This window comes from Leptidea sinapis, chromosome 23 (genome assembly GCF_905404315.1).
Source record: "Leptidea sinapis chromosome 23, ilLepSina1.1, whole genome shotgun sequence".
Taxonomy (NCBI): Eukaryota; Metazoa; Arthropoda; class Insecta; order Lepidoptera; family Pieridae; genus Leptidea; species Leptidea sinapis.
In genome coordinates, this window is record NC_066287.1 from 12,769,555 (window position 1) to 12,783,178 (window position 13,624).

The following is a 13,624-nucleotide window of genomic DNA, read 5'->3' on the forward strand; positions in this document are numbered from 1 at the left end:
ACAGATGTTGAAACGGGTAGACTTGTATATTTCAGCTACTTTCATAGTGTCATGTCTTACGGAATTATATTGTGGGGTAGGGCTGCAGATATTGAAAACATATTTGTGCTGCAGAAAAAGCAATTCGAGCAGTCTATAAAATGCGTTCAAGGGATTCATCGAGAGAAAAGCTTAGTGAAATAAATATTATGACAGTACACTGCCAGTACATATACGAGAACCTCCTATACGCTCATAAAAATATTAGCCAATTTAAAAAGAATAGTGATGTACACAGTGTCAATACTCAAAACAAACATAAACTCGCAATTCCATCTACTAGGCTCCGTAAAATCTTTAAAAGTGGATTGTGTTATATTTTATAATAAACTCGCAAATGAAATTAAAATATTACCTATTAAAAATTTTAAATGTCTCGTAAAAAATAAATTAACATCTAAGGCCTATTATAATGTGAAAGATTATCTGAATGATAAAGATAGTTGGAATTAATGTTCTAAATTTTGTTAATGAATATTGTTATACTCATTTGAATGCTATTTTAACTTTTGTACTTCATCCTGACTTGCACTAAATAACTTATAAAGTTTTACAGTGAATAATGATTTTTTGACTTTGACTTTGACTATACTAGCTGACCCAGCAAACGTTGTATTGCCATATAAAGTAATAACAAAAAAATCAGTAATTATAATTTTTGGGGTATAAAAAATGGATGACGACTGATTCTCAGACCTACCAAATATATCGTAAATAAAATTTATCGTACTACAATGATTATTGTAATATTCGATTGCCATCTTGCAACCCTATTTCTGTGGATGGAACAATAATATAAAAATCGCAATTTAAAAATAGGTGTTGATCGAAGATGGGTGAGAATTTTTAACGCTGAATCATAACATTAAAATAAAAAAAATAAAAAATTTTCAAAAAATATATTTAGGTTATACCCTTATCATCACAGTCAGAAAAAAAGATGTCATCTGGAAACAGCTGTTATATTTGTGAATGTTAGCCAAGAAGTGCTTAGTATCATTTCCAATAAGAAAATAAAGAGCGTAAAGGATTTGGTGTTGGGACCAATTGTGGCAATTTTACTTTGCCTCCAGCACAACATAATTCAGTAGATTCATCACTGTAGTTTAACGCCTTACAATATTTACAAATTATTATCATTTCCTCAATTGTTACCGATTTGTCGGCACAATAATCTGTTGCCAGATCATGGTGGAATGCAGCTCCTTCCAGAATCACAGGAGCACTGCGTCCGCGGAATCGCTCAATTTCATCATGTCGTACTCGCTGTTGTTGTGTTTGATGTGCACGAACTCGTTGCATTCTATGCCTATCACCTATACTTACTTCATTGTCACTCACTAAAGAACGCAATTATGACACAGCAATGCAACTATTTTCTTGATCTGTCTCTCACTGGTCATCATTGCGGTTAGCACGTGAGGTAGTCGATTGACTGCGACGACCTAAGTAACATCGTCTTCTCCTCGGCATCTTTAAATTGTAATTAATCAAAGTGAGGAAAGTTCTCACGCACTTAGCAGTAAAGTGTCATTATTACAAAAGATCAACAAAAAAAGGACATAACTTGAAATGATACTATCACAAAGGATAACCGAAGTATAGAAAGAACTCGCGCACGTAGCGGTAAACGTCACTCACAAAGATAGAAGGATGCACTCTTTGTCTAAGTTAATACCTTGACATTAATTACATTGACATAGAAGATGAATAGACATATTGGTTGTCAAATATTATGGTTAGGTTTGGAAATATAATTTGTGACAAAACTTATGATTTATCAATCTACATAAAAATAATCTGATAGATAGTTAACAACTTCATTTAGTTAGCTAAAATTAAGTTAATTTTTGAACTCCTGAGATTTTTGCAAGAGATTCTAATTAGTTATTCATTTTAAACTATTATTTCAATTTCATTTTTGAACGACGGGGGACACATCAAAGTAAAAACAAAATTATTGTTAATATTTATTTTTTTCCGAGAATTTTCATATTTATTCACCTTTTAAACCTTCTCTGGACTTCTACAAATAATTCAAGACCAAAATTAGCCAAATCGGTCCAGCTGTTCTTGAGTTTTAGCGAGACTAACGAGCAGCAATTCATTTTTATATATGTATAATATATAGTTTATAGTATAATAAGAATATATAGATTATATATAACGGATTGGCCTTGCTGCTTCATAATTAAGTTTGAGAACACTGCTCAGCCACGCTATATCGTAAAGGCATTTATTTTCTCAAAATTGATACCTTTAGATTTCTTTTTGATGTCATTTCTAATAATATACTAGATAATACTACCGCTTCAGAGCAAATGGCGCTCTGAGAGAGAAGAAGCGTAAGAAACTCTCCCAGTATTTTTTTGCGCTCTTTTAATCAATTATACAATATTTCATTGTCATTGCTATTTCTATAAAATAATAATAATCTAGTCCCAGGCTGTCGGATCACTTAGATATTCAGCTGTGGAGTAGTAGGATTTACGACAGAGCCATTTTTTAATAAAACATTTATATTTATTTATAGATAATGCCTGAACAGTGGCTGGGACTTTAATATAAAAGTGTATATACATGTACCCATAAAGCCATTATGTATCTTATGAAGCATATTAGAAAAATCACCATTAAGAGCAAAAAGGTGGCGATTTTTGTGAACGTATATTAAATTTTAATAAATGTACTGAAAAGTCATAGTATCTATTCCTTTAAATTTTTCTTTGAGAGACTGTCTATAACCAAGCTGATATATTATAGCACGAACAGCTCTCTTTTGCAAACACTATATCAGTACCTTGACTCCGCAGTAAAATACCGTACGTCATAATGCTGTGAAAATAACTGAAGTACACGCAGTCGGTGACCCCACTGAAGCTTTTTATCTAACGTGATACCCAAGAAGACCGTAGTGTCCACGAGTTCCAATCTCTGGTCATTTATAAGTACGTTGATTTGTAACACAGCGTGTTTTGTGTAATGAACCGTAAACACTTTGTTTTTTTACTGTTTGAGTGCAGATTATACGTCTCAAACCAACGCATTATCTTTGAGAGTGCATTGTTTACCTCGTTATCAATAACTGCACGTCGCTTCACTTTAAAAATAAGTGAAGTATCATCAGCAAACAAAACAGAATCGTTGTATATAATAGGTATGTTAGTAATAATTGTAATATACATTATGTTTGAGTAATATAAGTTATTATTTAAACTTATAAGATTTCACAATTAAAGATGTAATATGTCCCCATATTTCTTTTAAGTCACCGAAAGGTCAGTTCTATGAAAGTTGACCTCACGGCTCACGGCCATTCATGTCATCAAATGACACCAATACTATACAGAATGGTTTTCTTAATACTATCGTGCGAATATAAAAAAATATTTATTATACAAACTTGTAATACAGAATTAAAACGACCACAACTATGTTATGGTATGGTATAGGGGCTCCTGTTTCCGCAATTAAACCACTAGCATGGGTCCATTTTGAGTGCAGTAATGGCCAGTTACTCCAACCAGCCCAGCTCCTTCCAGAAGTTCAGAACATTCCTGCGGTGTTCGCAGACTTCCTGGAGCGACCTCGTATTGGTTAAGGTTTTTGCGCGTTGGTTGGCCACCCCCGCACATTCCAGGATTACGTGAGCGGCCGTCACGTCCTCGGCCAGACAGCCTCTGCACTTAGGACTGTCCGTTACGCCAATTGTGAAAAGGTGTTTGTTAAGTGATGTGTGACCCGTTAGGGTGCCCACCATTATACGGATGTCATGTCTGTTGAGGCACATAAGTCTACGTGTCAGTTTGGGTGACAGTGCAGGTATCGCTTCTTTCGACTGTCTACAGCTTGAGACATTCATCCATCGGGTGTTGTGTAGGTTGTTGGTGAGAGAACGTATCCATAAGCGCATTTGGCTGAAGGGCAGTGGCAGAAGTGGCAATGGACCAGTCACTAGATTTGCCGATGCCCGCCTTGCAATCATCCGCTTCATCATTACCCAACGAACCGCTATGTCCCTTGATCCATTGCAGAGTTACCCGTTTATAAGAGGCAACTTGTTCCAGGGTTTGGTGTTACTCGTGTATTAGCGCTGAGTTGTAGGTACCGCCATACTGTCAGAGAGAATTCTTATTCTGAGGCCATGTACTTTTCTTCTTAGTATTGCGCTGGCAGCTTTCTTGATGGCTACGCACTCACATTGGAAGATGGAGCTGTGTGTGCCCAAGGGTATGGAAGTGTGTATATTCAGGTCCTGTGAGAAGATGCCGGCACCAGTTCCAGTAGCTATTTTGGAGCCGTCTGTGTAAATTCTTAATTCATTTACATCTGACTGGTCAGCATCTTTCTCACATAGCTGTATGTGATAGTTCTTATGAAAAGATTATCTGTAAGGCAGTCTTCATTCTTCCATTACCCAACAGCTTTAGATGTAGAGTCGCCATTGTCAGTTTTTGTTGAAAGTGTATGTCGAGTGGTGTTAGCCCTAGAATAGTTTCAAGGGCGGAAGTAGGCGTGGTGCGCATGCTGTTATGGCTGTGCAGGTCAGCCGCTGGAAACGCTGCATCTTGGTTTGTACTGTCACAAGCTCTGTCCTGGGCCACCATGCTATTGCTCCGTAGGAGAAAATTAAATTAAACGACCACAACTATATGCCAATATTCATATTATGATAACTATTTGTATCATTCACACAGTATAACGAACCTAGGTGTAATCCCTCGCCCCCCAATAGGATTTAACTATCTTATAACAAAATACAAGATAATAGCACAAGTTAAGTTTATAAGAGAACTAAAAAAATAGCCATAATAATTAAGAGCACAATAATTTTTATTAAATTAAAAAAGAAACTTTATACTTGAATATGTTGTCGTCTTTAATTTTATAACTGCTGTAATTAATGAACTTCTAATTGTTGTTATACTTCCAGTTGTTATAGTAAATCATTAATTATATTAATGTTCAGTGTAAGATCATTAATTATATTAATGTTTAGTGTAAGATCAATATAGCTACATATTTTACATACATTACATAATTTAATATTATTTATTATTTCATAACTTTTCAAGCGACTACAAAAAATGTTTGTTTAGAATGTCGTCTTTTATGAACTGATCTGAATTTTATTATTATTTTATAAGGTCATCATCAAGATAAGGTATATACCTATATTACCAAAACTGGTCCCATTTAAAATTCTTTTCTGATGATTAAATTGAACTCTTTGAAATAAAAAGGGCAAAAATATCGTATCGCCAGTGACATTTCTTTACCGTATATATGGTAAATATTGCAGCTTATATATTTTTTTCTTTTTAGCCTTCTCTTTGAATATAGATTTGACTTCGATATTTATTAAATGTAAATTTCACAATTCAGGTGTCGAAGAAAGTTCCCGAAGACAAGGAATGGAAACTCTGCAAATATTTAGACAACAAGCCCTTAACTTCACCTTTAATATTTGCGAAGACTTCAAACGGTCCAATAAACATCGTAAGAACAATTTGTGATATCTCATTATAGAGTTAAACTTTAGTCTGGTCTGGTACTGGGAACCAGTATTAGCTCGATCCATTTGATCGCGTGCAACGCAGAGCAGCTCGAATTGTCGGGGACCCAGTTCTCTGTGACCGGCTGGATTACTTGGGGTTGCGTAGAGATATCGCTTCATTGTGTGTCTTCTACCGCATTTATCACGGGGAGAGTTCCGAAGAGCTGTTTCACCTGACACGCCACAAATTAGAAGATCATCCCCACCATCTGGTGGTGTGCCATTCCTCCAACGCTCCAGTAATTCCTCTGGTGATGCAAGAGAATGTGAGCGGCTTTCATAAAAATATAGTATTGTGTTTTACAGCGAACAAATAATAATTATATAAATCACAGACTTCAATAAAGTATCGTATAAATGACCTGACAGTTCAATGATGATTTGTGCGTTAGTGCCTAGTTCAATATTCAAATACTTAGTAGGTGGCTGATTGTTTACGACTTGTCAATCGAAATCAGTTACAGTAACAATAGAGTCGCTTTCCTTTTTCTATCTTGCTGTATCTCCGTTAGAGATATTTTTATTCGCTGTATATAGTCCATTTAATATTTAAACAGTTGCGTAAAAGTGACAATAATTGCTTCGCAAATATGCAAGTTGGTGACGTGAACCGTATTTGAATTACCGGCTTTACAAATAAACTTCGTATAAAGTCGTACCTGAGAGTAAGCCAAGAATATTGTATAATCTTGTCTTTACATATATACTCACAAATGTTAGCGGAATTAGAACTTTAGATTACTCATAACTTTTATATAACTCGCTCATGATCAAGTGGGAGGTAGTTTGATCATATCCTTTAAAGTGAGATCTGAATTCAGCAGTTAATTATTCATGTGTAAACATAAAAACACGTGTCGAATTGTTTTAAAAACAAATATTGGCGGAATTAACACTAAAGAAAACGTAAATCATTTGTATAATTATGGATTTCCGCAAAGTAACGCCTAATTCAATAAATTTTCTTAAACATAAATAACCAAAATGTATGAATATAAATAATGTTTGTATATTTATTAATTAATTAATTAAAGGTCTCGAAGAAAGATCCCGAAGAGGTGAGATTAAAGCCTTGCAAATGTTCTGAACACAATCCCTCGGCTACTTCTAGCACGTTCTCGCAGACTTCAGACTGTGCTATAAATATCGTAAGATAAACCTTGATTTATTAATTTAGTTGTTTTATATATCAAAAGTCTAGCTTTATGTTCTTTATGACAATAAGGAACGAGAGGAGCAGGACGTTACATTGCAGTGCCGCTCAAGATTACTCTAAAATCCAAAAATTCTGAGTGACTCTACAACAACTGCGCTCGTCACCTTGAGACTAACATGTTTAGTTTTGTTTGGCCAGTAATCTGCGGCACTAGCTACGGCGCCCTTCATACCAAAACACTTATACATTAAAAATGCTTATATACTGATACAAAATAAAATCGTGTTCATTTTTAACCGACTTCAAAATAGGAGGAGTTTCTCAATTCGTCGGTATGTTTTTTTTATGTTTGTTACCTCAAAACTTTTGACTGGGTCAACCGATTTTGATAATTCTTTTTTATTTGAAAGCTGGTGCTTCCCGTGTAGCCCCATTGTAAGATCTGACAATGGCATCCATGAGAAAACCATAAAAGTCTTAATTTTATTATACATACGTATAGCAAAGTGGATGATAAATTTACGAATAGCTCAATATCGCGCAAACCGATTTCGATGATTATTTTTTTATTGGAAAGGATGTACTTCATAGATAGTTTGGTGAGAGTTTGGTTAGGTCCTGATTACGGAATCCATGACAAAGTAACGGAACTCTTCCACTCTTAGGAGCAAATAAACGATACTCGGCCGAATCTTTTTTGTGGTATCCGGATATTTAAGTCATCTATGTTATGGTCAAGTAATTGTCGTAGTCGAATATGATGTTCAATGGGACTCCTTAACGACTTACAGTAAGGGTGAATCTGTGGCAGAATTTCTAACTGTCTGTAATCAAATTATAGAGCGCTTACGCTCATTGCTGCATATATTAAGACAAATTGTTAGTTAGTGTACTTCAAATTCACAAATTCACAAAAAATAAAAAAAATTTAACAAAACAACAACCGACTTCAATAACACTATTTCAAGACAATAGATATAATATCCACTACAAAGTTTAAAAAATTTGCGTATTTTTATACAATCTAATTAATTAATCTACTTATAGTTACGATTATTGTAATTTTTGAAGTCGGTGTCATGCAAGATAGGTTTGTAACTACATACATAGGTATAGGTGAGATGTGCTTGAGTTGTGAGGTGGCGAGAGGCGAGAGCGGGTCGCGGCGGAAGAATTAGATTAATTAATTAGATTGTATAAAATACGCTATTATTTTTATACTTTTTGGGGCATATTATATCTATTGTTTTCAAATAGTGAATTTTGAAGTCGGTTGTTTTTTTGTTAAAATTGGTTTTTTATTTTTATCAAACTGCTCCAATATTAACCGTACGTCCATTTTGTCTTGGGTTTTTGTTCAGTTATGTTAATATGTTGATTAATTAATTGATGTAAAACAATCAATATCTGCTGCAGACTTACCCTGGTTAAAAGTATTAATTACAGCACTAAGCACTATAAACTCAGTAATAACTTCGTACTTACCGTAAGCCTAGTCTCTTTCAATTGTTGAAAGCTTAAAACTCCTCCAATCTATTGATACCATTAATGATTGTATTTTAAATCAACACAAAGTAAATACAATGATACTAATTGATGTTCAGTCATTGCAGTCGCCTACGCTTACTTACAATAGCAGAAGAATGACAAAATCGTCGCTTGCGTTCAAGAAAAGATTAATATTATTGAAGTTCTAAATGACTCTAACCTTGTAGAGTCAATATAATCCACCTCAGAATAGAGGGTAACAGCCAACCTTATTTTCGACATTTTCACATCTGTCACAGTCTATCTATATGCGTATAAATGATCTAAGATAATCACATCTAACTAACTGCTTTGAAAGAATGTTTTATATTATTAGTAGCAAGCGATGCTGTGAAAAAAAAATTGTTAAATTCTATCAGTGCTTGAATTTGTACACTTCTTCGACTTAATATCATTAAATCATCTTTAATCATATTATAATCAACCAAACTATGAAACGAGCTTCCTTGTACGATGTTTCCAGGACGATATGACGTTTTAAATAAGTACAACCTTACAAGACCCTGGCAATGCCCGTGTGATTCCTCAAGTTTTTCAGGAGAATATGAGCGGCCGCGGCTATGATTACTTAACATGAGGTGACACGTACGCTCGGTAGTCCTCCTTTTGTAGAAAAAAAAATGTTCTCCTATATACAGAGAAGAGTTTGGAAGTTTGAACTTTCTTAAATCGATTAAAGAGAGAGCTGAAAGACTTATAAAAAAATAATATGTCCATTAATTACAGGTGCACACTCCATTATTGATGAAAATAATTCACCCGGAAAATTAAGAAGAAAGTATAGAAGAAACCAGATAATTACAGGCAAACATTACTATTTTATTTTTTGTATTGTGGTTATACTTACTCTTAATTATACTAAAGCAAACAATTATTGTATAATTGTAATCAAACAACATTTAAATATAATACTTTAACAGCATCTTATAAAAAAGTTTATTTACAATGTTGAGTCTCATTCAGAACTTAATCTATTTCTTGCCTGGAACACCGTACGATGTAGCCGGTTTTGTTTGCGGCAAGAAGCCAAAACTTCCCGAGTCGGTCGATTGGCTTCCAGAAGATGGTAACCCGTAGTCTGTAGATGGCGCGGATGGACCTGACGGTCCTGATACTGCAGGCGCTGAAGAATCTGAACTTGCACTTTGGGTGGATGACGCCCGAGAGTTATGCACAAATGAAGATATTTCAATGCTGGGTTGAGCGTTCTCTAGTGAGACTCCTGACACTAAAGATAAGTATCCCTTATCTCTAGCATATGAGTGTTCGTTATCCTTAATAATACTTTGTACACGACTAACAACGGTGTCATCGAGAGCTTCGCGATGGGTTTGCTGTTGTTGAGGAGTATTTGACTGGCTCAAATCACTTTGATAGTTGGATGCGATGCTAAATTGTTGGGCGTTAGAGTTGTATTGATTAGAGTCGGCTTGGTAACTGGATACTGCTTGGTTGTGGGATGTCTGTGATTGGAGTGGCAGCTGCGCCGTGTATTGTATGGCTGGTTGCGTGTATGAGTAGCCAGACGGACCGGTCTGGGGTTGTGGGGCGATAGGCTGGGGTTGTGGAGCAATTGGTTGCGGCTGGGCATTAATTGGTTGCGGGTGAGGAGCAATAGGTTGCGGCTGAGGAGCAATTGGTTGCGGCTGGGGAGCAATTGGTTGCGGCTGGGGAGCAATTGGTTGCGGGTAATTATATCCTGGATTAGGAAGTTGTTGAGGCTGCGGCTGGTACTGAGGTTGAGGTTGGGTGTAAATAGGCTGTGGCTGAGGTTGAACGAATATAGGTTGTTGTTGGGGTTGTGGTTGGAAGGGTGCTCCATAAGATGGCTGTGGTTGAGGGAAGTTCTGTTGGGGTTGCGAGTAAATTGGATGAGGTTGGGGGTAGATTGATTGAGGATGTGAGTAAATTGGTAGTGGCTGTGGTTGTGGCTGTACCTGTGGATGTAGCTGAGATTGTATGGGCTGTGGTGCTGGTGGGTTGTATTGCTGGGGCACAGGAGCAGCTTGAACGTAGTTTGGTATTACCGGTGGTGGATAGTTGAATCCATTATTTTGTGGTTGATTGAATGTTGGTTGCGGCAGTTGTTGAGGTTGTGGATGAGGTCTGATCTGAGTTGGAGCTTGCACCGCCGGCAGGTTGAAGGACGGTAACTGCGGCGCCGGTCGAGGAAGATGGTAAGGCGCCTCAGCCGCTATAGCGGCTACCACAGACAGAATAATTACCTGAAAAAAAATTAAAGAATAATTATTACATACCAATTCAAATTAATTACACTTGTATAAAATCAATGTTCTAATAAGCATTAATGTATAGCAAGAGACTTGATCCTGCAGACAAACTGTCCAAACAGTTTTGCGGGACTATGTTAGCTTTTAAGATTCTTTCTGTAAATGATTAATAGTATAAATCAATAAAATAAAAGATCCAATATTTTCCTTTTCATTTCTGTCGGTTTTTATTTACTAATCTCTCAAACGGCTTGACCAATTTTGGAGGGAAAAACTTACTTCTAGTTGATATTATGATATAGAAAAACAAATATTTCGTAAATTTAATTAAAACAAATTAAAATATAAGCATATATCAGATTTGTGTTTTTGATTTTATAACGTTTATATGACCAAACTTATTTGTATTTCATATTCATCAATGAATTGAAAATTTAGCAGTCAAGTCACCAACATTTTTAGTGGAATACAAAGCTTATATTATCACAATGTAAATCACAGTTTATGTAAGATTTGCATTGTGATAATTTGCATTGGAAAGTTTAAATTAACGCGAACTGAAAGAAGTATAGTGATTATAATATATATATAAATACATATATTATAATCACTAACTGAACTTCTTTCAGTTCGCGTTAATTTAAACTTTCCAATGCATGTTTAGGCAACAAATATTTAAACAAGCAGCCACTAACTATCCACACATTTCTAAGCGAAGTCCACCCACTAATTATTTGTTTTAAGCAACCGTACTTATATATTTACTTGGTACACGTTTCACTTCTCAAGTACTCACCACTCTCATGGTTGCAAGCGTTGAAGTCAGTGTGCAGTCAGCTACGAGCTTCACAGTTATATATCCACCACTTCTGTTTCCGCGGCGTATTGCATTACCTTTGGACGCGTGTAAGCTTTTCAGCGCAATGTATTGTCATTCACTTAGATACTGTTAGTGTGTTCTTATTATACTTTGTAATGGGTGAATGCCGTTTGTGGTGCCAGCTCAATCTGTTAGAGCCAACACGACCCATATTATATCCTATAGGTTAGTGACGCTGCCTACTGAGCTATAGAGGTCACGGGTTCGAATCCCGGTAGGTACCAACATTTATATTATAATAAATATGTCTGTTTGTTTTCGAGTCATGAATGTTTATAAGTATTTATGTATGTTAAGGTATATAGTATTAGTAGTAGTAGTTTGTTGTATCACTTCACATATAATATTCTATCTGAAATTTGTAAATTGAGTTAAAGTAAGACTTCTAATAAGCTCAAAGTTGTGGCGGAAAGAAGTGGCGGTAAATGTTAAAAGAAAAAAAAAACTTGACATTCATAAGTATCATTTTGAATGAATGAAGTGATTTTGATTCGATTTGATATATGATTGTATTAAATATTTCATTGTCGTGTACCAATAGTACAAGCTATGTCTAGTTTGGGGCAAGAAATGTGTAAAAGTGTGTCATTACAATTTAAAAATCATTGTTTGTGTTTGATGCGATTAGTAATTATGTCAGAAATCACGACCGTTATGTTTACGAAGCATCCTTACACAAATAAGAAGCGTCCGTGTTTCAATAGGTTGAACCGTTGACTCTCACCACGGAGCTCCCGGTTCGATCCTCACCCGTCACGTACCATAGAGTTTTCAATTTTCGAATTCATATGTAAGTTTAGTCAACGCATTATAACGTCAACAACGATCTTGTGATTTCTCTGGTGTGACAAGAGAGTGTGGACCGTGGTGATCACCTACCATTAGGTGACCCGAATGCTCGTTTGTCCTCCGCTTTGATAGTTAAAACGCTTTCAAACTTTGAACTTGGTTCATATTATAATATTGGATGCAGAATCTTACAAACTAATTTGTTATGTAAGTATATGACAGCTATTGTAAAGAACTCATTTATATTTAAATACCACAACTAATAATACAGAGTCAACGTCAATTTAACTTTATTCGAATAGTATTATAAATATTTAATTTAAATTACCGAATATTTTATTATTCTTTAATCTCCCCGTATGTTATTTTATTAATCTACAATCCTACCGTATGATATTTTAATTATCTAGAATCTCCCCGTATGTTATTTTATTAATCTACAATCCTACCGTATGATATTTTAATTATCTAGAATCTCCCCGTATGTTATTTTATTAATCTACAATCCCCTGTATGTTATTTTATTTATCTACAATCCCATCGTATGTTATTTTATTAATCTATAATCTCACCGTGTGGTATTTTATTAATCTATAATCCCACCGTGTGGTATTTTATTAATCTACAATCCCACCGTGTGGTATTTTATTAATCTACAATCCCACCCTATGTTATTTTATTTATCTACAATCCCAGCGTGTATCAGCTACAAGGTCTGTACACCTTGTAGCTGATACACATTATAAAACCATCCCCCCGTCAGCGTTACTAAAACTGACGTGCTGCTGGAGTGTTTGATAAGAATTAAAATATGACGTGTGTTACTGACCCTTGTGACATCAACCAAAAATATTCGACTCTGAACGTCTAAGACTTTGTTCGTAATATTATTTTATTTCGACATTAAATTTACTAGTGGCAGGCTTCTTTGCATATGACGCTGACTGGGTGAGCACCACAGCGGCGCTTATTTCTGCCATAATGCAATTATGTGCCAGTATTATAATTGTGTTTTGGTTTTAGGGGCCTCACCTCGGGATATTTGTAAAGTGGCTTCAGTACAGTTCAGTTGTGTCCACTGCGACCAATTTGATCTATTGTGATAGCCACTGTTATCTTATAGCTCACTTCTAAGATTGATTCTCTTCATGCATCTTCATTATTATATCTGTTGCAGTGAGCTGATGTATCCTAAGTAGTTGAAGAATTGGACTTCCCAAAGGAATGTTTCATCTGCACTATTACACATGAGACTACTACTCTGATGAGACTTAACTTTTATTTCTTTTCTTTTTCTTAGAATTTTATGTTTTTCAAGAATCTCACTATCACGTGTACCTTATGCTTTACATCTTTTGTTATGTATGGTAAGAATTTCAATCAAACTAAATTATTGAAACAATAAAGCTTTAGATACTTAGAAA

At 35.3% G+C, this 13,624-nt stretch overlaps 2 protein-coding genes across 4 annotated transcripts in view; one reads left to right on the top strand and one right to left on the bottom strand.

Moving 5' to 3' along the window:
• LOC126971120 (uncharacterized) overlaps window positions 1-9,188 on the top strand; it is a 34,530-nt gene extending 25,342 nt beyond the window's left edge. For 2 of the 3 annotated variants that reach the window (XM_050817274.1, XM_050817275.1), the window contains 3 exons: window positions 5,425-5,538; window positions 6,631-6,744; window positions 9,027-9,188. In XM_050817274.1, the coding sequence (XP_050673231.1) occupies window positions 5,425-5,538; window positions 6,631-6,744; window positions 9,027-9,071 (273 nt within the window). In that variant the 3' untranslated portion in view covers window positions 9,072-9,188. The remainder of the gene's footprint in view (window positions 1-5,424; window positions 5,539-6,630; window positions 6,745-9,026) is intronic. The other variant, XM_050817276.1, reaches the window with a different exon arrangement.
• A 10-nt stretch (window positions 9,189-9,198) lies between these two features.
• Window positions 9,199-11,462, bottom strand: LOC126971119 (uncharacterized). Its single transcript, XM_050817273.1, has 2 exons — window positions 11,328-11,462; window positions 9,199-10,525 (listed from the first exon to the last, which is right to left on the bottom strand). Exons 1-2 carry the CDS (start codon window positions 11,334-11,336, stop codon window positions 9,272-9,274), a joined length of 1,263 nt encoding a protein of 420 aa, XP_050673230.1. The 5' UTR covers window positions 11,337-11,462; the 3' UTR covers window positions 9,199-9,271.
• Window positions 11,463-13,624: the final 2,162 nt, after the last annotated feature.